At 44.0% G+C, this 25,921-nt stretch overlaps 2 protein-coding genes across 4 annotated transcripts; one reads left to right on the top strand and one right to left on the bottom strand.

The window, feature by feature from the left end:
* Positions 1-4,544: 4,544 nt before the first annotated feature.
* LOC119324460 lies at positions 4,545-8,540 on the bottom strand. 2 transcript variants are annotated; one of them, XM_037598253.1, is made up of 6 exons: positions 8,396-8,540; positions 7,612-7,723; positions 7,212-7,538; positions 7,027-7,112; positions 5,165-5,252; positions 4,545-5,037 (listed from the first exon to the last, which is right to left on the bottom strand). In XM_037598253.1, exons 2-6 carry the CDS (start codon positions 7,667-7,669, stop codon positions 4,898-4,900), a joined length of 699 nt encoding a protein of 232 aa, XP_037454150.1. In that variant the 5' UTR covers positions 7,670-7,723; positions 8,396-8,540; the 3' UTR covers positions 4,545-4,897. The 2 variants fall into 2 exon arrangements, with proteins under 2 accessions (XP_037454150.1, XP_037454149.1); XM_037598252.1 differs by having other exon boundaries at positions 7,612-7,726; positions 8,396-8,529.
* Positions 8,541-12,108: 3,568 nt separating this feature from the next.
* On the top strand, positions 12,109-19,150 carry LOC119323776 (tRNA (guanine(37)-N1)-methyltransferase-like). Of its 2 annotated transcripts, XM_037597488.1 has the most exons (11): positions 12,109-12,320; positions 12,479-12,576; positions 14,950-15,054; positions 15,353-15,415; positions 15,507-15,580; positions 16,360-16,879; positions 16,969-17,055; positions 17,232-17,378; positions 18,006-18,112; positions 18,275-18,349; positions 18,726-19,150. In XM_037597488.1, the coding sequence occupies exons 1-11, from the start codon at positions 12,217-12,219 to the stop codon at positions 18,807-18,809; spliced, it is 1,464 nt and encodes a 487-aa protein (XP_037453385.1). In that variant the 5' UTR covers positions 12,109-12,216; the 3' UTR covers positions 18,810-19,150. The 2 variants fall into 2 exon arrangements, with proteins under 2 accessions (XP_037453385.1, XP_037453386.1); XM_037597489.1 differs by lacking the exon at positions 16,969-17,055.
* Positions 19,151-25,921: the final 6,771 nt, after the last annotated feature.

Genomic DNA, 25,921 nt, shown 5'->3' on the forward strand with positions numbered 1-25,921 from the left:
AAATACCACGCCGCCACCGCCCTCTTCTCCTCACCAAACGCCGCCGCCGCCGCACGCCTCCACTGCAGCAGTCGCCGCCACTCGCGCCGCCGCCTGCAGCTGCCACTGCCAGCGCCGTCACCCCGCCGGAGCCGGAGCCGCTGCGCCGCTAATCCGATCCACCTCGCCGCCGCCGGTTTTCTTTGTAAACCAGTAAGAACCGCCGGTTCGACGTTTTTTCGGTTTTAGGGTTTAGTTCGGTTTAGTTTTGTTTTTGCTTATTTAATGAATGTTCGTTCATTTTAACGGACGGTTTTCGTTAGATTAGTTCTGTTAACAAACGTTCGCGCCGTAGTTTTTTCTTTTTAGTTTATTTTTGGCCAGGGACCTATCCATGAATAGTTTTCTTGCGATTTAGCCCCTGATCTTAAACTAGCGTAACTTTTTACTCGTTTGTCCAAATTAGATGAAACCAGTCCCTAAATCTTCGTATCGTTCTGTTATTTCCAGTTAACCAACTTGAACATGATTTTGACACTGTAAAATTTGAGTTTAGTTCAGATTAGTAAACGATCTTGTTTCATTCATAATTTTGAGTGTTGTTTCTCCGTTTGAGTTGTTTCTTTTTGCAAATCGTAGCTAATCACATGTACCTATTGTTAAGATCTAATCCACATGATAATAATGTTGTTAGGTTATACTTTCTGTTAGTCTAAGCCGTATGCTTGTTTCGTGTTTGATTTGGATCTTTTCTCGGTTTTCTCGTTGTTTCGTTTGAGTGATTTCTTATGTATGTTACTGTTTGTCTACGCTAGATTACCCAGAGTGCGAAGCTTGTTACTACGAATCTCTAGAGTTTGCAGATCATCAGCAAGGCAAGTTACACTTTGATCATACTCTTCTATACCCAGTTTTTACTATGCATTAGTATTACCCCTCAAATATTTGCATGAGTAGGATTGGGAACATGTGGTTTGGTTGTAGTACTTGAGGTAGGAACCTAATACCTTTTGATCACCCCGGGAATATACGTTATGCTTATTTATTGCTTATCCATGCTCGTAGACGGGGATTGGATCGTGATTCACACATGGAAGTTTGAGAGTTATTAAATCTTGGATAACATTAAGGTGGCAACTTTAATATACATCTGTGTGGATTGGATGAGGCACCCGGGGGAACAAGTGTTGCCTATTTAAGGAAATCCCAGAGTACCCTTGTGATTTTTCCTTCGGTTCGCCACCCAAGCTCAAAGGGATCATATGATATTTCATGACTAGAAACTTCTATGTGCAGCCACAAGCCATTATAGGCTCTGGCATAGTTGAGTAAGTTGTGTGAGCTCTCGAAGAGGTGGACTAGTAGATGTAGGGGAAAGTAGGTGTACCGATCTGCCCGGAGTAGAGAGTAAGTGCTTCAGAAAGACTATGTCTCGATCATCCGATCATGGATGCGGTCGAGTCTTGTGGGGAAAAGTGTGCAACCTCTGCAGAGTGTATTAAACTAATCATGGTTAGCCGTGTCCCCGGTTATGGACATTTTGAGTATCTAGAATTGGCTATTATTGTTGATCTCATCACTTTTACATTTAATTGAATTGGGTTTAATGATGATACTTTTAATTGGGATTTGAGTTGGGGGAACCTTCTCAAATATTAGACAACTTGGGAGTAGTTAAATAAATTTATTCCTTTGTTGTAGGGGAAAACTAGCTTTATGCAAAAATCATAAACTTAGAGCCTCCACGAGCCAATATTGCTTGTAGATATAGTTCTTGCATTTCATTGCTTTACAGTGTAACTCTGCCAACATATTCAATGTGCTGACCTACACGTCTGCAACGTCTCATGTTGCAGACTACTCAGACAACGAATAAGGTGCGATAGGTCATTGTCTTGCACTCAGCTATGCCGTTGGAGTTGATGGACTCATTTACCTTCGAAGCTTCCGCGGTTATTTAATTTAGATGGCCTTCAGCCATGATATTTTTTGTGTAATCATACTCTTTATGAGGACTCGATGTAATAAGTGTGTGATTGAACTCTATTATAATTCCTCGAGTACCGTGCGTGTGAGCATTACCGGTCCAGGGATGACACTGATGCACAGAGACTTCGGTCCATTCGGGTCGTGGTCGCTACATCAGCTATGATGTCAAAGAGCAAGGGGGAGATTGTATCCCCTTGTCTAAGACCTTGCTTGCTGCAAAAACTTGGGCCTAGTTCACCATTAATGCAAATCAAAGTTTGTCCTCCCGAGACCAGGCTGATAATATGGTTGATAAAGCCAGCAAGGGATGCTTTCCGAATGAGTACTTATCTTAGGAAGGACCAACTAACAGGCAGGTGGAACTGGAGATGACGGTTGTGGGTCACTAGCGGCACTATCGAGTCGTGTAGAAGATGACGACCGTAGATCACTGGCGGTGCTTGCTACCCATGACAAAGGAGGAGGAGGAGGATGCCATCGCAGGGCCCAACGCAATGAGGCACGGCGAAAGGCCTTCGGCGCTTCTCTCGCTGTTAACCAAAGAGTTGTGAAGAAGGAAGGGTACGAGGAACAGGGTATCAACGACAGAATTACGAAGTTCTCTTTTTCCTCCACTCTCATGCCCATATAGGAGGAGGGGAGGTCGAAGCCTCATGCCCCTACTGGGTGTCGTGTGCTAGTTGTGATGCAACATTTCAGAGTGGTGGCGCGGTGCCCCATGCCGGCAGAGCTTCGTTCTCTCTGACCAATCCCCTGCCACAAGGCATCATGATTATCGCACATTGGGAATCGACATGAACTCGACTGGTGCATGTATCCACTCCATCGACTAATCACCCGATAAAGGGGGGTAGTGGAGATTTATCCTTTCCCACATCCGTTTGAGTGATAGTAGCAGCATTTCGTCCCCTGGTGCCCAACTGTAGCGACGCTACTAAGGAGGTGGCCCATCAAGCTGACCATGGTGTTTGCACCTGATTTCAACAATGGTGCTACATTTGGATGCATCTGAGTCGAGGACGCCTATGATGCGCCCCCAGCGGGCCATGAGTCGGGCCTTAAGCCATTCCAATTCACTCAGATCCCGAGCGTCGTCATTCAAGACATTGGCTCACAACAGGCGCCAAGATGGTCCCCCTGCTGGGACGCTAGTTGGAAGCAACCCTCTTGGGATTTCCAAACGCCATTGGCAACCCGACCATATTCCCTCACGCAATAGATGGCTCTAGAGCCATGTGACCCTATTTTCTCTCTTTCTTCCTTCAGGAATCCAACAAGTCTCATGTGACCTCCCAATAGGTAGGTCAACGACAATCGAGTTCTACTGACGAGGATATGACACGCTGACATGGTAGCCGGGCGCAAGCCCTACCACGTCATGGACCAAGGTGTTGAGTGATCCATTTGGGCCTAGGCGCTAACCAGGCTCCGCACCAACTTGGGAGACAAGGAAGTAGAGGGCCACTGTAGCATGGCACGGCTCAATCCAACCGAGGGCGCGAGCCTAGTAGTACTCTAACCTAAGCCATGTGACCCTAGCACTGCCAGGTATATAATGCGAGCTAGGGGCCCTCCTGGGCGAGATTGAACACATGCAAGATCAATCTAGAGCTAGGGGTTTCACCGACCACCATCTTTTTCCTTTCCGCCGCCAAGGCCGAGAGCTTGACCCAAGAAACCGATCTCCCGACCATCTTCTCGATCGCCGAGCACTCGAGCAACACAACCACCAAAGGCAGGAGTAGGGTTTCAACTCCTCGGGGTAGGGTCAGGACCTGGGTAGATCGTGAATCTTGTGTGCTACCATCTTGATCCAACTCCCACAACACCTTCGAAAAAATTTGTTGTCTCTCGACAATACCACCGGTCTTGGAACACCGGGAGATGTGAGCATGATGGATGAAATGGCGAGACAATATAGATAACGCACTCATGGAGAGATCATGACAAAATCGAGGATCGGCCCGAGTGCTCGTGGTGGTGGTGGTGGTAGTGACCATGAGAGTGCATGATTTGGTGGAGTTCGATGGTGGCTTTTGATGAAGTATGTGCCATGTGGTGGTTTTTGGATGAACTTTTTGGATTTGGTGGCTTTTTGATGAACTAAGTTTATGTTTTTAGTTAAATTATTGGACTGGGTGGACTATGCTTAGGTTTTTAGCTGAATTGTTGGAAGCGGTGCATTTCAATTGCTTAAATTGTTGTGCAATCGTTTGAAATATTTGTGCTGAAGTATGGAATAATCCGTCGCAAAATTGTTATTAGGGAATTAAATATAGAGAATGGACTAGGTGCGCCCAGCTTTTAACTGCTCATTTTTTAGAAGTTGAGATTTGGGAGAAAATTCAAGGAATTGTAGGACAAGGTTAGAGATGCTCTTAGTGCATGCACGGCAAAGCTCCACTTGAGGAAATGAGAAGCTTGGTCATCACTATCTAAACAGGCAGATTCTTTACCTGCTAATGCGTTCTGCTTTTAATAAAGATTGAAGTGACTTTGCCTGACTCATCTATCCACTTAGCAAAATGCTTTCTTTGCACAAACCAAAGTTCTATTCCAAAACCATACTCTCCATAAAACCGTGTATATGAAAGTTTCAATTTTGGCAAAAGACAGTTAACCGATGACCAAGCTGAAAAATCAGAGATCAAACCCGCACAGTTCACAGTAGAGGAACGATCTTATGCGACCATTTACACATCACTGACTGAAAAAGCATCTCAGCCAAAACAAACAGGAAGCTAAGCTGCTTCCACTGCAACACTGAAACCCGATAGTACGTTAGGTTCATCCATCACAACAGACGGGAGAAAAGAACAGCAGCATCTAGCGTTCTAGTTCTACAGTCGACTGCTCCTGAGCAAGCAGCGTTGCAAGGGCAGTGACAGCAGTGGAGTTTGAAGTTTTTTCAGGTGGGCAGAGGGACTCTTCAGTTCACTGACTCCAGGCTCCATGGATAAAGACTCATCTCGTCTCTCAGCTGAAACTCAACAGGCTTGTCCTCTAGGAATGAGTAGCTGTCAAGCTCAACTTCATCAAAAGAATCTTCAGTCAGCTTTGCCTTATCGCCTGGATGCAAATGCACACGAGTTACATGTGAGAAAACTGAAACAAAATTGCAGATCGCCACGTAATGCGTTGAGTGACACGTTAAACGAACTAGAGCGAGCCTATGAATGTGCGAGGAGAAAGAGACCTGAAATCGAGAGACGCCCACTGATGTCTGGAAGAATCTCAGGCTCCAGTTCCAGCACATTTACTTCTTCATAAAACGGTGCAACTGCCTGAATCGTCAACAAACAGATATTACATTTCTGGTATCAACATAATGCATTAAAGAGAGGAACAGAAACAACAAATGTTGTTCACGGGAGCATGAGCAAATGACAAACAAGGATATCTTCATTAGCATGTAAAGACCAACAACAAGAACATACTAGGTAAACTAAGGAACAGGAACATACTAGACGACTAAGCAATGACTGTTGGTTTATGTCAGCCTATAATCCCTTAGCTAGTTTGATTTTCAGTCAGCTGAATAAGGGGCCATGTAACGTGTGCATGTGCACGTCTTGGCCAAGTATGCTTTGTTTCCTTAGAACTAGGGCTGCCGGTTCACTCCATGGGATGACACAGATCAAGGTGATTGTGGCGGCTATGTAGGGGAGAGAAGGACAAGTGGCTATGGTATGGCAATGGCATGGTCGTTGGGCGGCTATGTAGGGTTGAAGGACGAGTGGCTATGGGAGGCATGGCCGTTAAACTCGGTCCAACGCCCATTTTTAGCTCAAGTTAGTTTGTATCCAAAGAATAAGTAGAGGAGAAGAAGAACAGAAAAGCAGTACGATTATACTGCACAAAACTTGTCTCTCTCGCGCATATTTCCTCTCTGTCCGATCATCCCTTCCAACAGTTTATACATGCCATGTGTTATTTACACAAAACAGATGCAAGAAGATAATATATACACCATTGTTTAATACGAGTATGCATATCCATATAATCATTGCGGGTAAACTCAAAGTAAATAAACTGAAACAGGACAAGACACCCGTCAACAGCATAGTGGAAACAAATTCCTACAGTGCTACTAGCAATTAGCAAAGTTGAAGATTCTAATATACATAAACAAATTTTTCAAAAGAAAAAACAGATAAAACTGCGGTTGAGAGCTTAAACAAATATTTTAGGGAAATCCAGATTGAGAATTATCAGCGGTATCATCCACAAGTTTAACTATAGCTAGTTGTGAAGTGCTGCAAGGGGTGTATCCAACAGAGAATTATATGAATTCAGAAGCAACATCCATAAGTACTTATTCCCTCCATTTCATTGAATAAGGCGCCCATGCTTTTCAAAATCCAACTTTGACCATAAATTACAGCAATAATATATATTTTAGTGACTTAAAAATTACACCATTGAAAGTTCTTTTGAATATGAATCCTATAGCGTAACTTTTATCACATATAACATACATTTTGTTGGTCAAGGTTGATTTTTGAAATGTGTGCGCCTCATTCATTGGAATGGAGGGAGTACATCTTTGTTGCCTAGTCCACATTTTTACTACTTCTTAATTGCTTCTACAGATAAAAAGAACAAGCTTGCAGCAATCAATAATGGCAAATATTTCTTTTGTGGTAAAAGGACATGATACAGTTCCTCCATGCAAGAGGCATGAAAGGATCACATTTATGAATTTATACACATTGGTTTATGTACCAACATTAGCTAAAAGAAACAGTGGAACAAGTAATCATGTAATTTTTGTTTCTATGCTTATGTCATAGTAAAAGGCATAGCAAGTTCAGTAGGTAGATAGTGCATTCGGTTATGAAAGAAAGCTGAGTAAGGCATACTGAGATAAACATTATTCCTGTTTGCCAACGTTACCATAATTAGTTAATCCGGATGTAAATTTAGCAGTTTATCGAACCAAGAGACCAATACTAACAGAATGTTTACGTGTGAACTGGCGAAATGCGTACAGAAGTATGTAGACATTCAAAATAACCTGGAGGAGTTTTAAAAACACAGTGCATGTGGGTGGCTTACCTTAGCTGGAAACAGCAGAGGATCAAATATCACATCTGACCAGTCATGCAATGCTGACGTTATTTTCTCCACTTTCTTCTTGACACCTGCACAGACATGATATAACCAGTTAGATGCACATATTGAAAAGGTCCGCCCACATACGAACAGGCAAATGAAGCAAACTATAAGACACAAATTCTCACGTTTGTCTATCTTGTCACTGTCCAACCTCTGAGCATCATTCCCAGTGAAGTGGGTGCCCTCCACCCCACCCTTGGCCCATTCATGACATTTTTTGGTGGCTTCATCAGCATAGATTGTAGTCTTGCTCAGTGGGTTCTTCTTAATGGCTTCTTGGCTGCGAAGAGCAGACTTGTCTTTCAGGACGGACCTGTCCTTCAAGGGGTGGCCTTTTTGAATGCTAGGCGCTTGGGGCTTGCTGGTGTTGGACACATCCCGCAGGGCCTTCCTTGCTGATGGCTTTGCTGATGGTTTCAGTGGCCTCGCGTTCAGCCCATCAGTCCTCTTGCCTGCACACCAGGAACACGCTTACAACAGGGAACTTCCATACCATGAATTAGTTTCGAGCGAAAGAAGGCTCACCTCTATGGATTGGCAGGTTCTCATCAAGGAATACAGCAGCTGGAGCTGGGAAAGCCATGGCCGAACAGAAGCCTTTCTTCTTGTACCTCGAAAGCCTGGATGGAGTTAAACGCTGCTGCGCAAAGGGAAATCAATCAGACGACAGAAGCAATACACAACGAGTTCCCAACGCTATTGTGCTGTAAAGAAACTTGCAATCAGCATATGGTTTATTTATTTTTAACATCGGACCACGTTGTTTTGTGAAGGCAACCAAGATTCCGCTCACAGATATGAATCAAGGACTTCCCTATCCTATTGTATGGTGTAGAAATTGCAGCTTACACATCAGACCACGTTGTTTCGAAAAGGCAAACCCAGATCTCACATATATTTTAGGTTAACAGCAATCCCGCTGTGGAATATGCAACGCGTGTTCAGAAAGACCACGCTTGGCGTGTCCAAGAAAACAGATCAGAAGACATAAGCGTCGATGCTCATAACCCTGCCCGAGAAGAAGAAGAAGAAGAATACGCGAACCAGATGGATGGACAGGGCGGATTTAGATGGTGGTGCGCCCCGGAAATCGCGAAGGTCGGTGGGATCTCAGTAATCGCTGGATGAGAACAGCCTCGTACATACCTCAATCAAAACCCTATGGCCAAAGGCCGCGGAACGGAGGCGGAGGCAGCAGGAACGCGGTGTCCCGACGGGGAAAGAACGCGAACGGCGACGCGCGGGAGGTAGGAGAGATTTAGAGCCTAGGTCAGGACGCGAGAGGAAGAGGGGGGAGAAGGAGGAGTACCTCGCCGGAGACGCTGGGGAGTTGTTCTTCTTGGCTTGTCCGTGTTCTTGCCTTGTTCGGGGATGGATTGGAGCCAAATGAATTGGGGAAAACTTAGGTAGGGTCTGCGGGAGCGGCGCGGTGGGAAGGAAGAGGGAAAAAGGCGAGGAGCGCAACGGTCGGATTTCGCTGGGCGGTGCGGGAAACTGCCGTTGGGCCACGCCCGGTTATTAGGGTTTTCATTTGTTGTGGCCCGGCCCGGGACGGATAGCCCAAACCCTAATTGGGAGCCCTGGGGATAGGGATGTAAAACTCGCGCTTTGTACGGTTATAATTCGAATTTGTCCAAACAAAAATCAGAATTGATAAATGATAAATATACGACATCAGTTTTTTAGACTCTCAACCCGAACGCCCTATGTACCGTCTAATGCACTCACCAATCTTGATGCGTGAATCCCGTGAAACGTCAGCTGCATCAAGTGTTCTCTCTCACGTGATCGGGAGTGAACGCGAGCGACCACGTGTCCATTCAGTCCTTCTCCTTTCTTCTACTCTCCCACCCACTTTCAGTTTACTTTGATCCTTGGGCGTTTAAGTGTGGGTCAACCGCGAACACGAGCTCGGTGTTGGAGATGCTCTTCAACACTAGTCTCCTTTTTCAGGGAATTTAAAGAGTTCATATTCTTCGCTTGTAGAGAAGAGCAAAAAGCATTCCGAAGAATTCGCACATTTGGTTTGCTTTTATCCTTGGCTCGTTTAAGCTTTCTACAACTCTCACATCACACAACAGGTTTTTTTTAAGATTGTTTTTGATTATCCAGATTTTCTAAGGAACGAAGTTTTTCTGTTGGTTTTCGTCTTGTTTCCTTGGAAGTTTTTTTTTCGTGTTTTTCTTTTCTTTTAGTTTAAACTAAATAAAGACTTTTGTTGATACATGAATATTTTTAAAACTTGTTGACATTTTTCAAATTCATCATTATTTTTAAATTTATTCGAGCTTTTAAAATTTTGAATATTTTTGAATTTTATGGATAGTTTTTTAAGTTCATAAAAATAATATTCATGATCATCTTTTTAAATCCACGAACATATTTTCCATTTTAATGTATAAAATACCTCGTATCCGAATTTCTCTATGGAGACTGAGAAATCATTTTTTGTAAGTGGTTTACCTCAGCAACAAGACAGTGGTGGATGAGCCACGCGACAGTATCGAGTCTAGTCTATGCGTGCTATTTTGGCTGCTCCCGAAATTTTACACATCATCAAGTTTGTGGGCACCTCCTATTTTGCGCATAACACGCGAAAAAAAAGAGGAAACACACACTTGAGCGTTGCACGATGCGTGTTGGGATTCTTTCGCTGGCCCATCGTTTGTTCTTTTCCTTTGATGGACGGTTTCTACTTTGTGTACATACGAATGTCTTACATGTTTCCTCGCCATGGATGCCTCCTCTTCGCCCCGACGAGATGATGTAGTGAAGACAGTGTTCATTCCCATAAACGTTGGAGTGATTTTGAAGATCCCGCTATGCACCAAGAGGGTAGATGATTTTTGGGCTTGTGGTGAAGACAGTCGTGGTGCCTTTTCAGTTCAGTCAGTCTATCGAACGATTTTGCATACTAAGTTGAACAGAAAAGCTGGCTGAAATGGCGACATGGATCATCATGGTCAAGAAAAAAACAGTTGGACTTCTTTACAGAAGATCCGTGTGCCAAGCAAAATCAGGGTGTTCTTGTGACGTTTGGCGCAACACTCCATACCAACCAGCGAGCTCCTTCACCATCACAGTACGGCCACCATGTCGGTATTACGTCTTTGTGGATCTGAAGATACTTGGAGTCTTGCATTCCTGATTCTTCCCTGGTCAGTAGCCCTTTGGCTTTTTCTCCCGAAGGTTCAGTTGAACACATGTGCCCTAATTAGGATCTAGTGCAAAAAACTGGATCTTCACGCTACATGATTCTATACCACATGATGAGTTCATCAATGGTGGTGACACTTTGGCTGTTTAGCATGTTGAGAAAGGCGATACACGGGGTTATATTCCAAAGCCCGTTATCGACTCATTGTTTCATAATTTCTTTTATGTCTGAGATACATATTTTGCAGAAACCTGCCTCAACAAGCACTAGATCAGCCCCTCCACGATCAAACCATTGGTTGGGTCCACCTGATGGAATATGCAAAATAAATGTTGATGCATCACTGACAAGGAACAAATCGATTGGAGCTGTTGGAGCAGTATGCAAGGACCACCTTGGAGGATTTTGGGGGCATCTTTTATAGTTTTTGTGTGGATAGAGGATCCAATAGCTTTGGAAGCTCTAGCGCAAGGAAAGCTTTGGCACTAGATGACGATCTATATGTTTATTGGATCCATGTCAAGCAAGGAAGTACAACAAGTTATGGTGCAATTATCCAATAAATCGTTGTCGTTCTAGAGTCTTTGCTAGGTATAATTTCATACATGAATTTAGAAGCCCGAATGCTGAGTCTCAAAATTTAGCGAGGCATGCTTTATCTTGGGGGTTGGCCACCATATTTGGTCAGGTCATGTCGGATCCCTTACATTCATTGCTGTAAACATTGTGACAATTTAATAAAGCTTTGTGAGATTGTCTAAAAAAAGCTTACATGTTATCCTCCTCCTTTTTGCCCTTTTTTAAATTTCGTAGAAAAAGTAGAAAATTAGGTTTTATTTTCAAAAAGTATTTAAATGTGAAATATTATATTTTTAAAAAGTTCTTTTTTGAAGGAAAAAGTACATGGATTTAGAAAGCATTCACGATTTTTAAAAAATGTTCATGAATTTTATTATTTTTATTAAAAAGCAAGATTTAAATGTTCACGAATTTGAAAAGATGTTCATAAATTCGAAAATTTTGTTGTGAATTCAAAACATATATATAATGAAACTAAAACATGTTTGCTAATTCAAAAAATCACAAATTTGAATATGTACGTTTGAACTAATTTTTTTTCTTGAATTTGAAAACACCCGCAAATTTTAAAAATTATCTAAATTTAAGAAATTTTTATGAGTTCAAAAATAATAATGGATTTTATAAAATATTCAAAAATTAAAAAATATCTCTGAATTCAAAAATCCTACAAAAATTCATAAAAATGTATGATTTTTTTTAATTTAAAATTATGTTTCCTATTTTGAAGGATGTCTGCAACTTCAACCAATTAACGAATTTGAAAAAATATTTGTGATTTTCAAATATGTTTGCATACAAATATGCTAATGGTTTTGGGAAATATTCACAAATTCAAAAACATTTGCAATCTTAACTATTTTGTTTCAAAGTGTTCAAAATATTCACAAATCTAAAAATAGAAAATAGTAGAAAATCAGAAAGAAATACGGGGAAATCAATAATAAAAAGGAAAAAAGATAAAAAATGGAAACCTGTCCATTTTTTTAGGGGAAGGAAACCTGTCCTTTTTTTTTGAGGGGAAGGAAACCCTGTCCAGGGAAAGTTATAGGACTAGGACCTTCCCGAAAACGAAACCGATGGGAGCCGACGCAGCACTGGCCCAACGAGCGGGTCCAAAACGCGAAGTGGTGAACTAAAAATGCTTTTCTAAAAAAACAAAAACTAAAAATGCTTTGGGCCGAGCAATGCTTCATCCAGCCCATTAAGCGTCCTGACCCACGACGGTTAGCCTCTCGCCCCACGACTCCGGCCGAGAGCGAGTTCTGTTAGCCTCAAAAAAAAAAAGAGAGCGAGTTCTGCCTCCCACCGACCGCCGTCTCTCCTCCCCCCACCCCGCGTCCAAAACCCTAGAAACCTCAGGGAAAGGAGGGCGCGTGTCTGGGTGTGCGGTAATGGAGAAGCTGGATGAGAGCAAGTTCGAGCAGCAGCTGCAGCTCTGGGCGCTCCGCATCCCCCGGGAGCTCGCCTCCGCCGTCACTCGCCTGCTCCGCTCCGGGTAACACCCGCCGCTCACCTCTATGATTTAATGGTCCCAGTTGCAGGATAGCACAACATCTTGATGGTTCCAACTTCCAAGTGGCCGTCGTGTTTAACAGCGGTATGGGCATCGGAGTAGTAGCGCAGCGCTGAATTTTCTTGCCCCCCTGCTTCCAGGCCCCTACTGGACATGCCGCGGGTCAAGCCTGTAGTTGAGGACCCTGGGAGTGACAAGAACAGACTTGTGGTGCTGTCGGAGAAGATCCAGAACCAAGGTATGCCTTAACCTCTCCCTGGAACGAAGCAGATTTTTAAACTTGTGAGGTGCTTGTCTGTTGTTTTTGAGAACTATAAAAATGACACTAAACCTGCTTCTGTGAATTGACCAAGAACTTCTAGTTACCGTCAAAGCTTGAATACCATAGCAAGAATTTAGAGTTGTTAAACCTGTTTAGCAAGGCCGTCTCCTGGAAATCGGGGCCCCGGTGCGAAAAACAAAATGGGGCCCAATATAACTCAAGCATAATCACTTAATTATACAATTTAAATGTAAGTTATTTAGTACAATGTTTAGAAAATTCTCAAGTAGCAATGCAAAAGATTAAAACCAGTAAACTGACCTCATGCTCTACTGAAAAGTGCCATCTGTCCTGCGTTCCTTGAAATGATATCTTCAATTATGTCTTTATAATTAATGTTCTCCAAGACATAAGTGCTATTGTCGCCAAACCATTGAGTCTTTCCTGTGTCATAGTAGAATTCAACAACTTGAGTTTAAAAAAGCTCCTTTGCGCAGATGCAACAGTTACAGGAATTGTTAACAAAATCCTGCAATAATAGCATTAGGATTGAAGGGGCGCTTCATCAACAACTAAGAATATCAACAGGGCCCATAGATTTCTTAACTGAATCCTGGATGAAAACAAATATGCAAAACAATTCAAGTCCATCAATGTCTTTATGTTCTCCACTCTTCTTCTAATTTCTGTTTCTTCTTACGCTTGAAGGCACCATAATCATACTTTCCTAGAATGCATGATTGTTTGTTTTTGAACCAAACAAAAATAGTATGAATGCATAACTCACATCAGTTACAGGCTTGTGACTTGTATAGATAGTTAGAATCAGATTGATCCTTGATTTTGTACTTGGACGACAGGGCGAGCTACTATTGAAAATCTTGAATCTGTGAGACTGACAACTTCTGAACTTCAACAACTAGGCAATTTTTTTAAAAAAAAATATTAGTAAGATCTTAATTAAACTTTGCAGTTTGTATCAAAATTAGAGAAAAGGGGAGGAGCTTAGGGGCGCCGGTTGGCCTTCTATTCGGCGGCACCGCAGCAGTGTCGGCGGGCGCTCGCAAGTCCCGTGCAGTTCCGCTTCCGCCGGTCGCCTGGCTGCAAAGCAATCGCCGCCGATTCAGTCGAAGTGAAAAGATTGATCGCACAGGGGTGAGATGGAAAGCGAAGAGATTATTTAGGAAATAAGGAACGGCAGATTTCACGGAATGTACGTACACGCAATGCGCTGGTGCTGCCGTTTCGTCTATGATCACCTGGATCGATCCAAGCGATGATGGGCAGCGTTTGGCTCGAGGCCTTTGAGCGGACCAGGCCCAAGGAGGCCGAAACACACAGAGACTACTTTCGGCCTAAAACTGAAAATTTTCATACTATGCATACACGTATATGGACCCTAATTGGGGGCCCCTGGATTTTGGGGGCCTTGTGCGAACGCACACCTCGCACATGGCCTTCAACGGCCCTGCTGTTTAGTCGCTTATGTCTCCATTCCTATTGCTGCACTCTGTTGTGCTTGTTCGGTTCTATTGTTGTCAAACGAGAAAACTTAAGGACGTGTTTGGTTCCAGATTTGTAACACAAACGTAAACGCAATGAGTTTACACTGTTAACGTAAACGTAATGGGCAAAAATCGAAATATGTTTGGTTACCTACTGTAACAGCAATAAATACCGGAGTTTGCCGTGTATTAACTCATCTGCTGGACAGCTCGATTAAAAAAACTCATCTGCTGGAGGTGGCAGTGAAGTAGTGCCATACAGAGTACGTTAGTGGCGACGATGTGGTGGCCATACAGAGTTGGGCGATATGGCTGAAGGCCGAGCTGAGGCGCATCATGTCATCATCGAAGAGGGGCGACACGCGGCCGCCGCCATCGGCATCGGTCCACCACCGGCTGGACAGGAGCATGACCGTCTGCCTCCTGTGGAGCCTCCAGTTCCTGAACCAGAGGGCGGTGATGCATGGCTGTCCAGAGGCGAGAATCGGTTTGAGTGTCTAGATGCCGACGGCCTGATCCTTCGGTCGCGCTTTGGCCATGGTGACATTGCTCGTGTAGTCGTGTGTGAGACGAGAATATTGACAGGAGATGGTTGTGGCCCGTAATGTTTTCTGTTACCGAGGATTTCTGGTGGAATCAGATTTGCATTGGGCTGGAAATTGATACCATGTTATTAGATTACAGAGCAATAATAGAACCAAACATGATTTCACGGTATCTCTTAACGCTGTAATCAGATTACGTTGCAGAAGCAGTGACCAATCACGTCCTAAATGTTTTAACATTTCTCTTCTTTTATGCTTCCATCAAAGAATCTTATGTCCATTACATCTGGTATATGTAGATTTGTCCGACATTCCGGAGCAGGTTCACAATTCCTTGAAGCAACTGTGCAGTGTTGATGTTGTACCTTACATGTTGACTCTTGGTTATTCTTACTGGAGTGCTGGTAAGTTTCTCTTCTGTTCTACGTCATCTGATTCCTATAATTTTGTTGTGGTATGCTCCTTGGTCGTGATCTATTGTGTTCCTGTATGTCATTCTTCTAAAAGTGCAGATGGTAAATTAGTTTCCTTAATTGAAATCAAGCACTTTTTGAACATTCTGGCTTGCTCATCGGGAATCAGGAATACTGCTAATAACCCCCGCTCTTTATGGTTTAGGATTTCATCTTGCAAGAGTTAATTTTAATCAGTAAATGTGCTTCATGTCCTTGGTTAGATGCTTATCTTTTTTATTTTATGCAGATCATATTCTGAAGCAAATATTGCCTGAAGGAGTAGAGGTGCCCTCTTCTTTTGAAACAATTGTTAAGTACACTAAACTTCATGATGCTTCCTTTCTGTTGTTTCATTTTTTGTTTGATGTTGTTACTAATAGTGCTTTGTATGAATTTTGCAGGTCATGTTGCTCACTTAAACATACCTGATGACTTGCTAGCATACAAAGATGTCATAGCAAAGGTTATCTATGATGTAAGGCTGCTTGTCCTATTTTTATTCCCGAGTAACACACTCTTATACTAATTCCTACACAATCAGGGACAGTTAAGTTGGAGCAAAGTGATTGTTCATGTACATGAACTACAGCTCGAATTTACCTCTGAATGTATAAGGACAACACATCTCTAGTAGCACTACTCGTAAAGTCGTAAAAAAAAGGGCAGCCCGGTGCATGTAGCTCCTGCTTGCGCAGGGTCCGGGGAAGGGTCCGATCACTTTGGGTCTATTGTACGCAGCCTTTCCCTACATTTCTGCAAGAGGCTGTTTCCAGGACTTAACCCGTGACCTCATGGTCACAAGGCAGCAGCTTTACCATTGCGCCAAGGCTCCCCTTCTCGTAAAGTCGTAATGTGCAAAAAATATATAAAAAAATAACCTGCATTCTGTTGCATTTACATACTTTATTACTTCATATATGATATATCACAAAGTGGAAGGTCCTGCTCATACTTTACTTTTACCTTTACTGCTCCTAAATGCTTACTCATTTTCAGCATATACTTCATAGAAGTGCAAGGTCCTGCCCATACTTTCACTTTAACCTTTATACTGCTCTTAAATGTTTACTCATTTTCAGCATATGAGGCGAGGATCCAACTTTCACGTGATAATTATCACCAGACTTGTAAAGCAGTAGGCACTGTAAAAACACTGTAATGAACATGTGGTCATCTAGAATTATTCAGAACATTCTAGAATAGTCTGCCTACTTCTATTATTCAGCTAACATTTTCTGTTGTGCTTATATGTAGAAAAATCATCCAAGGATTCAAACAGTGGTGAATAAAGTTGGGGCAATTTCAAATGAATTTAGAGTTCCAAAGTTTGAGATTCTAGCAGGGAAAAAGGATATGGTGACTGAAGTTAAACAGTATGGTGCTACGTTTAGACTCGACTATGGTTTAGTCTACTGGAATTCGAGACTTGAGCACGAACACATCAGATTGGTTTCCCTTTTCAAGAAAGGAGATGTTATCTATGACATGTTTGCTGGTATTGGCCCATTTTCTATCCCAGCCGGACAGAAAGGATGTGTTGTATATGCAAATGATTTAAATCCAGACAGTGTTCATTATCTGAAGACAAATGCAAAGATTAACAAGGTGGAGGATTATATCTTCACATATAACATGGATGCTAGAGTATTCATGCAAAGTTTATTGGCAGTACCTGATCCAGAAACTAAGTCCGAGTGTCAATTTGCTGCTGCTAATCGTTGTTCTGAAGAAATGGTTTCTGGTAATGAACATTCTACATCAAATGGAAATCATGGTACTTTCAACACCTCCTCCTCCCCCCACCTCCCCTGTAGTTTATGGTGATTTTTTTGCTCAACTCACAGTAAGGCTACTGTATAATAGATGTACAAGAGGTCTCGCAGGAGAGTTTGGATGGCTCCTCCATGGTAAGCACTAGTGCCAAAAGGCGTCAAGAAAGCTCTAACGAAGGTAACTTCATTGTATGTAATGTCTGTAAGAACCTTGCTAGAAGTCTCAAAGTGTTTATAGGCTGGTAGTTTATGTTAACGAAACTGCCGTATGAGTGAGGTCAGCAGCTTGATAAGCATGACAAGTTTAGCTATTATGTTTCTTGTGGTAGAGTTACACTGTTATGCTTCCTATAGGTGATGTTGCCTGCCAAGAAGATGCCAATCAAACAAAAAAGAGGAACAATAAGAAAGTAAAAAGCTCTGGGCCACTACCTGCCAGGCCTTGGGAGCACATTGACCATGTAATAATGAATCTCCCTGCTTCCGCACTGCAGTTTCTCGGTAATGTTCTGTCTTGTAAACTTTTTCATAGCATTTCTGCACAGCACGATTTGTTTCGTATGCATTAATCACTTCTGCTCAAAACTTAAATTAGATCACCTCTTATATGAACTTTACCCCCCTGCCTTTTGAATTCCAACGCCATAACCGTACATTGTGAATATGGTTGTGATAAAACTGGCTCCCTACATAGGCATAACATATCTTCCGCACTGCAGTTTCTCGGTAATATTCTGTCTTGTAAGCTTTTTCATAGCATTTCTGCACAGCACGATTTGTTTCGTATGCATTAATCACTTCTGCTCAAAACTTATATTATATCACCTCTCTTATATGGACTTTACCCCCCTGCCTTTTGAATTCCAACGCCATAACCATACATTGTGAATATGGTTGTGATAAAACTGGCTCCCTACATAAGCATAACATATCTGCTTCTGGTAAATCCCCCCCACCCCCAATAGGATTTCCCTTCTGTGTAAAATACCTTTGGTGCTGCCTGTAAGTAACAAACATGTAGTTGTTCTATTGTTAATATTTGGTGTAACCATTTCATATTATTTAACAGTTACAGGCACACAGTTGCTGTATGTTTTTGTTTCATTATTTTGTATATATATTCTGCAGATTGTTTTGATGGTCTTGTTCAAAAGAGATACTGGAAAGGGTCATTACCTTGGATCCACTGTTATTGTTTCATCCGTTCGAGTGAATCTGAAGAATTGATATTATGTGTAAGTCTCTATCCTCGTTGGTTATTTCTCAGTAAATGATAAATGTTCCATTTGATCATACCATAGGCCCATACCACACAACAGTATTGACAGTTTCCATAAGCTCATATCTGTGTTACGAGGTGTCTGCGTTTCTTTTGACAGCTCTTTCCCTCTTTGCAGGAAGCACAAAACAAACTGAATGCCAAGATAGCAGAACCAATATTCCATAGGGTTCGTGATGTTGCACCTAACAAGGTAGATTATCTAGTAAAAGATTCATACTAGTTGTCTGCAAAATTTTGTGCGTGCTTTGTTTTGTTTTGTTGATCTTAGCACATGCATTTTCCGCTCTTCCCTTTCTCCGGATTTAAGCAGACTGTAAGACCCAGACCAAAATTGCTTATCGGCAATGGTCTTTAAACAGTATGATATTTATTTCTGTGACGAATGGAATACAAGGATAGGAGAAGATGAGCTTTATTTAGACATGAAGCATGGATCGTTTATTCCAAAATCATCTGTGTGATTGTATCTTTTTGGCCACCAGTACTAGTTTTGCTACTTCACGTTGATTAATGGACACATGGTAAACCTTGCCTGAATTTGTTGTGATGTTTGATTTTTGTTGCAGGCTATGTTTTGCTTAAGTTTTAGGTTACCCGTGGAATGTCTTAAGGAGGAAACTGAAGACCACATTCTATCAGTTGACGGTTAGCCTTCTTCCATACGTTGCTTCTGAAGCTACGGCTGTTTCCTGGTACTTGAAGTCTTCCTAGTAATCTTGGAGCTATGCAGTGCAATCTGAACTGAATCACCGTTCCATGATGAAGGGGAATTAATAGGATGTTTGTCAGATTTAACCTGGGAGGTTTCTTGTCCGGGGCTGAAATTTAGCACTGACTTGAGTTCTGCTTACATGAGCAAACGGTGAAGTGTTTGTTAGGTGGTTTTGTAAGGCTTCACGTAAGTACAGAGAGAGAAAGAGATTGGTTTCCAGATTTTTTACCATGTGATTGAATCGTGATGAAATCCGAAATATTAGCAGTTTGAAAATTATCTGTTTCATATCTGCAATGTTGGTCACGCTAGCAATACAATGGTAACGCTGACCGCAAAAAAATAAAATATGCGAGGCTGTGTCTTGTTTGGGTAACTACGTCAGTTTATTTTTTGATAGCTAAACCACGGCAATTCAAACTGCGTGGAGCATTAAAAGATACCAAAACCCCTCAAGTTAACAGTCCCGGCTTAGGGCGGACCCTCAAAACGCTTGCAAACGTCTGGCCGTGCTTTATATCTTTCCCTAATCTTTATCTTTACCTACTAATAAAGTGGCTATCGCTTCTGCCCGTTCGTCATTAAAACCGCCCCTAAAGTTGCAAAAAATTACCCACCAATGCCACCGTTAATTGAGAAAAACGTTTGGTTTTTTTCTTTTTTTTTGTCCGCGCTAGCCCATCACTTAAAAAGTGTAGATCCCCTCACGGACAACTCTATGACCAGCGCATTGGTTGGTTCCTTGGCCTAGCTCGCTGGAGGTCGTGGGTTTGATTCCCACATCCTCCCTTTTTCTTTTAATTTCTTTCAAAGATAAAATATTTTTGAAAATTTCATATCTTTAAAACCCTTACTCAATGTGACATGTCATATATGAAAATTCATCAGAAAAATGTGTAGATTCCAAATATGCCATTATCATTAATTTTTAAAATTATGTTCAGGGTGCAAACTTAAATAATACCTTCTTTATATGATGAGATATTTTAGAAATGCATATTGCATATGTCCTTATAGATTGATTATTTTTGGTGGAGCTATGCAATATGTTTGCAACCAGATTAAGTAACTGAATTACGATTCCCACATCCTCCCTTTTTCTTTTAATTTCTTTCAAAGATCAAATATTTTTGAAAATTTCATATCTTTAAAACCCTTACTCAATGTGACATGTCATATATGAAAATTCATCAGAAAAATGTGTAGATTCCAAATATGCTATTATCATTAATTTTTAAAATTATGTTCAGGGTGCAAACTTAAATAATACCTTCTTTATATGATGAGATATTTTAGAAATGCATATTGCATATGTCCTTATAGATTGATTATTTTTGGTGGAGCTATCCAATATGTTTGCAACCAGATTAAGTAACTGAATTATGATGCCAAACACACACAAACTACGTAGATTCCAAATATGCTATCATCATTAATTTTTAAAATTATGTCCAGGGTGCAAACTTGAACAATACCTTCTTTATATGATGAGATATTTTAGAAATGCCTATTGCATATGTCCTTTATAGATTGGTTGTTTTTGGTGGAGCTATCCAATATATTTGCAACCAAATTAAGTAACTGAATTATGATTGCAAACACACACAAAATACGTAGATTTCAAATATGCTATCATCATTAAATCTAACTTGGTGCTAGATACATTCATTTGAGGGACAAGTTTGGGACAAGCTTTTTCGGATGGAGGGAGTATATTGTCGTGGTTCTAAGTCTGACAGTAGAGTGGGGGGTAGGTATGGAGAGGCAAGGTCCTAGCTATGGAGAGGTTGTAAACACAAGAGATGTACGAGTTCAGGCCCTTCTCGGAGGAAGTAAAAGCCCTACGTCTCGGAGCCCGGAGGCGGTCGAGTGGATTATGTGTATATGAATTACAGGGTGCCGAACCCTTCTACCTGTGGAGGGGGGTGGCTTATATAGAGTGCGCCAGGACCCCAGCCAGCCCACGTAGGAGAGGGTTTAAGGTGCGTTAAGTCCGGGGCGTTACTGGTAACGCCCCACATAAAGTGTCTTTACTATCATAAAGTCTACTTAATTACAGACCGTTGCAGTGCAGAGTGCCTCTTGACCTTCTGGTGGTCGAGTGAGTCTTTGTGGTCGAGTCCTTCAAGTTAGTCGAGTGAGTCCCTCGTAGGTCGACTGGAAGGTGATCTCTTCTAAGGATGTCCCTAGGCAGGGTACTTAGATCAGGTCTGTGACCCTACCCTAGGTACATGACTCCATCATTAGCCCCCGAATGGATTGAGGCTTGAGTGATGAAGGAGTTGATGTTGTTTCCGATTAGCCTTCGCATGCTAGTCGTGCGTTGCTTTGAACCAAAAAATCTCTTTGTTGATAGTGAGCAACTTTTCTTCAGTCGACTCGATCCATCCTTTTTCTTCGTCGAGTGATCTTTTGGACTTCGCTGATTTCCGAGCGACGGATCGCAGGGAATCCCGTGTCTGGCAGACTGATCTGCCGTTCGCGGATTCCGCGGGATACGGAATTTGGGGGAGCGCGCGAAGCGGAGCGGTCCGCGGCGCTCGGACGGGACGGGGCATAGACGCCTCGATCCCCGCACCGCTTTTTTCGCCACGTATCACGCTCGCGCAACTGTTTCAGGATATGATTAGATCGACCGGGCCCACCTGTCATCCACTCGGAAGGGATCTTATAAATGCGCCCGGCGAGGGTTTTTTGAACAGTGCCTCAGCATTCTCCCTCTGCTCCCTTCGTCTCCGCCCAACGCGCTCGCTCTCGCCTCCGCACAACCTCTCCTCGTGCGCTTCGCCGGCAGCCATGGTCAAGGAGAAGACGGCGGCGCTGGAACGCGCGAAGAAGGCGTCGACGACGGAGAAGGCGAAGGGGAGATCCACCAGCCGCGGCGGGTCTTCGTCTAGATCTCGCCTGCCGAAAGGCTGGGTCCAGGGAGATTGGATCCATTCGACCATCACGGAGAAGGATCTCCTCGACATGGCCAACGAGGGCCTGATCCCTCATGGAGCTGCGAGGCTTCCGGGGAAAGAGTGGCAGCCCCAGCCAGAAGAGGGTGAGTGCGTGCTTCTGGCTACCCATGTCGACCGCGGATTCTCTTTGCCGCCGAGCATTTTCTTTCGTGGTTTCTTGAACTTCTTTGGAGCGCAACTCCACCACTTCACCCCGAATTCTATCGCCTATCTTGCTGCGTTTGTGTCCATGTGTGAGAGTTTTCTGGGTTGTCGACCGCATTGGGGCTTGTTCAAGCACATATTCATGTGTCGCTCTCAGACCGTGAAGAAGGCGAGCCCAGGCGACAAAAAAACCCGAGTTGTCCAAATGTGTGGGGGTCTGGGGATCCAGGTGAGGAGCAAGAGCACCTTCCCAGCCATGACATTTCCCGAGTCAGTCAGAGGCTGGCAGTCGACCTGGTTCTACTGCCAGGATCAGTCGACGCCGGGGCAGTCGAGTGGACTCCCTCAGTTCACCATGGACCGAGTGAACAAGCCCTCCTCTCTGAAGGTGATTCCGGAGGAGAAAGCTGACGTGAAGATGCTGATGGAGCGTGTAGTTCAGTTGGTTCGAGATGGAGTGACGGGTATGGATCTCCTGGAGGTTTTCCTTAGGCGTCGTATCCAGCCTCTTCAGTTCCGGAGCCATTGCATGTGGTTGTACTGCGGGACTGAGGATGTGACTCGGGTCAATCCAGAAATAGTCGACGATGCCACTCTGGAAAGGTGGATGGCCGCTGTTACTGGGAACAAGGATAACCCTCGCGGAGCCAGAAGGATTCCTCCACTCGACTGCCACAGTGATCCAAACAAGGTATGTCTGCTCCACTTCCCATTGTATTCTCGTCATATTTATTTCTGTTTTCTCTGCCGATCGGTCGACTGATCTTTGTCTGGATGTCTATCAGGCCCTCACTGAGCTGTACTCGATGCCCAACGGAGCACAGGCTCCGACTGAGGAGGGAGAAGCGAGCGGAGGCGAGAGCCAGGAGGAGGAGTGGGACTCGGACGCCGCTGAGGATGATGATGATGATGATGATGACACTGATGACGATGATGATGACGTTGGTGAGGACGAGGAAGAGGAGGAGGAGGAGGTTGCACCACCGCGCTCGGAAAGGCGGTCGAAGCTTGTCCATGACCCCGCGACTGAACGTGGCAAGGGGGTTGCGACTGTCACACAGTCGACCAAGCGCCCTCGAACCACCTCTCCGGCGCCGACTGAAAAGGCGTCGAAGCAGCCCAGGGCGGCCCCGTCAAAGCCGACCAAGCACCTGCCGAAGATGAAGGTGTCCATCCCCACCATATCAGGGTAATCATGTTGCTTAAGTCTTCTTGTTTTGTGTGAACTTTATCTCTGGTTGGCGCTGGAGTTAGTCGAATGATCCTTTGGAGTTGCAGTGCTGCTACTTCTGAGACCTCAGCCCGGGCTGACGAACATGAGATGGAGGACGCAGCAACCTCAAAACCTGGTACTATACTTTTCACCCCGTTTCTAGTCGACTGACTCATGATCTCTAATTCTGATTCTTTTTTGTAGCTCCATCCAATGTTGTTATCACTCTCCCTGATGATGATGAAGACGAGGAACCACTAAAGCACATAATGAGAAGGAAAGCGTCTGCCAGCAGGGTGCCCCAGGATGTGACGGTGCTTGAGACTCTGGTCGCGGAGGAGGAGAACACCACTCGACACACTGTGTCCTTCGCAGATCCGCTGACGAGTGCTCCGCAGCCCTCCCTCTTCACGACGCACCACGTCCCAGAGGACCAAGCTAGCGCCGCGAAGGAGGCGATACGCCAGGCAGGGATCATGATGAAGCAGTTGAAGACCATCCGGGATGCGAGCCAGGCAGCTTACGACGCCAGTTCCGCCCTTCAAAGGAATGTTCAGGTCAGTCGACCATCACTTGATCTGTTAGGATATGCTATCAAAAAACTTTTCTTTCCAGAATTTATAGTAGTCACCCAGTGGGTGTGTCGATTTAAACTCCGTGTTAGCGGGGGCACGCTGAGTGCACCCGCTGGGTGTAGTCCCCAAGACTAAGGTCGACTGCTGGCAGTCGGCCTTAGGCTTTATAATTTCAGTCTCTCCATCATTCGACTACGGCGAATGGATTTTGCAAACTGGTGGGGGCACGCTGAGTGCACCCACTGGGTGTAGTCCCCGAGACTGTGGTCGACCGCTGGCAGTCGGTTACAGTCTTAAAGAATCCATCTTGTTTTTTTTTTGAGGTCGACTGGTCGACTCTGTCTTCAATAGGATTAGTGGGGGCACGCTGAGTGCACCCAGTGGGTGTAGTCCCCAAGGCTAAGGTCGACTGCTGGCAGTCGGCCTTAGGCTTTATAATTTCAGTCTTTCCGTCATTTGACGACGGCGACTGGATTTCGCAAACCGGTCGACTGGTCGACTCTGTCTTCAATAGGATTAGTGGGGGCACGCTGAGTGCACCCACTGGGTGTAGTCCCCGAGACTACGGTCGAATGCTTGGATTCGGCTGTAGTCTTAGAAACGCGTGATTTTTCCTTTTCCACTCAAAAGTGAATTATCTTTGACATTTAGTCGATTGGTTCTTCGCAGAACTCCTGTGACCTTGCGGCTCGCTACACTGAACTGGAAAACAAGCACATTCAGCTCGAGCTGAATTTGAAGCTGGTTCAGGAGAGTCTGACGAAGGCAAAGGAGGAGACCGAAGGTATGTTTGGTGAGACCTCGATGACTGCTTTTTCCCTTCATTTGTTTCAAAATCTGATCTTGCTGTAACTTGCAGGTAAGGTGAGGGAGGCCCAAAGGAAAAAAGACCTTGAACTAGCTGAGAGGATCAAGCTTGCCGACGAGAAGTTAGCTTCAGTTACCAAGCTTGAACAAGAAAATACCAATCTGAAAGCTGCTCTTGAGAAGAAAAACGATCTGGAGGCCTTCCTGAGTGGTCTTGCCAGGAAGCTGTTTCTTATGCTTGAAGGTAAACCTTCAACAATCACTTTCAACTGTGGTTTTTTTCATTCGACCATTGCTTTGACTCGGTGATCGTCCTTGCAGAATTTTGTCAAAACTTTGAAGAAGAGACTAGCCGGCTGGAACCAAACCTTGACCCCGTCAATTCTCCGGTGAACGACGAAGTTGCCATGAATGTTTTCCGACTGGAGTCCCGTGTTGCAGCTGCCGTGGACTATCTTGCAAGGCTGAAGGTCGCCACATCTCGGATCGACTCAACGCTCTGGCCCGGGGAGACACTCCAGAACGACCTCGAGTCATTGATGGCTCGTTTGAACGCCGTCCCTGGTCGAGTGCAGGAGTGTAAAAAGTCCTCGGCTCGGTGTGGTGCAGATGTTGCTCTGTGCCTGGCCCGAGTCCACTGCAAAGATGCGCGAGAAGACAAGCTGGTTGCCCTCCGAGTGGCCAACACCAAGAAACACGACTTCAGGTCTTTTATGGAAACTTTCCTTGCTGTTGCCACTCGGATCGCAGATGGAATTGATCTTGATGAGTTTGTTGCACCTTCCAGCCCTCCACAGGAGGGGTAAAAAACTTCTTCTAAGCTCGACGCTTTAAATTTGCCTCGGTATGCCGAGTGGAGTTGTAACCGATAAACCTTAACAGGCTTAGCGCCTGAGCACTTTCGGTTCCTTTAGGTATCGATCTGAACTTGAATTTGGTGTTTGAATATGATAGCTTTCGGCTCGAAATGTCTTTTGCAGGTTCAAAGCAAGACGCTCACTGCAGTCGACTTATTCCTTAATCCACTTAGGCGAGCGCTGGGCTGCAGCTAAACCTCCCGAGTGAGAGGTTTGCTCTTCACTCGGTAGGATTTTGATAACTTAGGCGAGCGCTGGGCTGCAGCTAAGCCCCCGAGTGAGAGGTTTGCTCTTCACTCGGTAGGATTTTGATAACTTAGGCGAGCACTGGGCTGCAGTTAAGCCCCCGAGTGAGAGGTTCGCTCTTCACTCGGTAGGATTTTGATAACTTAGGCGAGCACTGGACTGCAGCTAAGCCCCCGAGTGAGAGGTTTGCTCTTCACTCGGTAGGATTTTTAAAACTTAGGCGAGCACTGGGCTGCAGCTAAGCT

Source organism: Triticum dicoccoides, chromosome 6B (assembly GCF_002162155.2).
Source record: "Triticum dicoccoides isolate Atlit2015 ecotype Zavitan chromosome 6B, WEW_v2.0, whole genome shotgun sequence".
NCBI classification, from domain to species: domain Eukaryota; kingdom Viridiplantae; phylum Streptophyta; class Magnoliopsida; order Poales; family Poaceae; genus Triticum; species Triticum dicoccoides.

Bases quoted from the DNA above. Each gene is read 5' to 3' on its own strand.
- LOC119324460 (XM_037598253.1), bottom strand. From the start codon at position 7,669: ATGGCTTTCCCAGCTCCAGCTGCTGTATTCCTTGATGAGAACCTGCCA. The intron at 7,539-7,611 runs GTGAGCCTTCTT...CCTGGTGTGCAG, and splicing joins GAACCTGCCAATCCATAGAG to GCAAGAGGACTGATGGGCTG. The intron at 7,113-7,211 runs GTGAGAATTTGT...ATGTCTGTGCAG, and splicing joins CAGTGACAAGATAGACAAAC to GTGTCAAGAAGAAAGTGGAG.
- LOC119323776 (XM_037597488.1), top strand. From the start codon at position 12,217: ATGGAGAAGCTGGATGAGAGCAAGTTCGAGCAGCAGCTGCAGCTCTGG. The intron at 12,321-12,478 runs GTAACACCCGCC...CCCTGCTTCCAG, and splicing joins ACTCGCCTGCTCCGCTCCGG to GCCCCTACTGGACATGCCGC. The intron at 17,379-18,005 runs GTAATGTTCTGT...TATATTCTGCAG, and splicing joins TTCCGCACTGCAGTTTCTCG to ATTGTTTTGATGGTCTTGTT.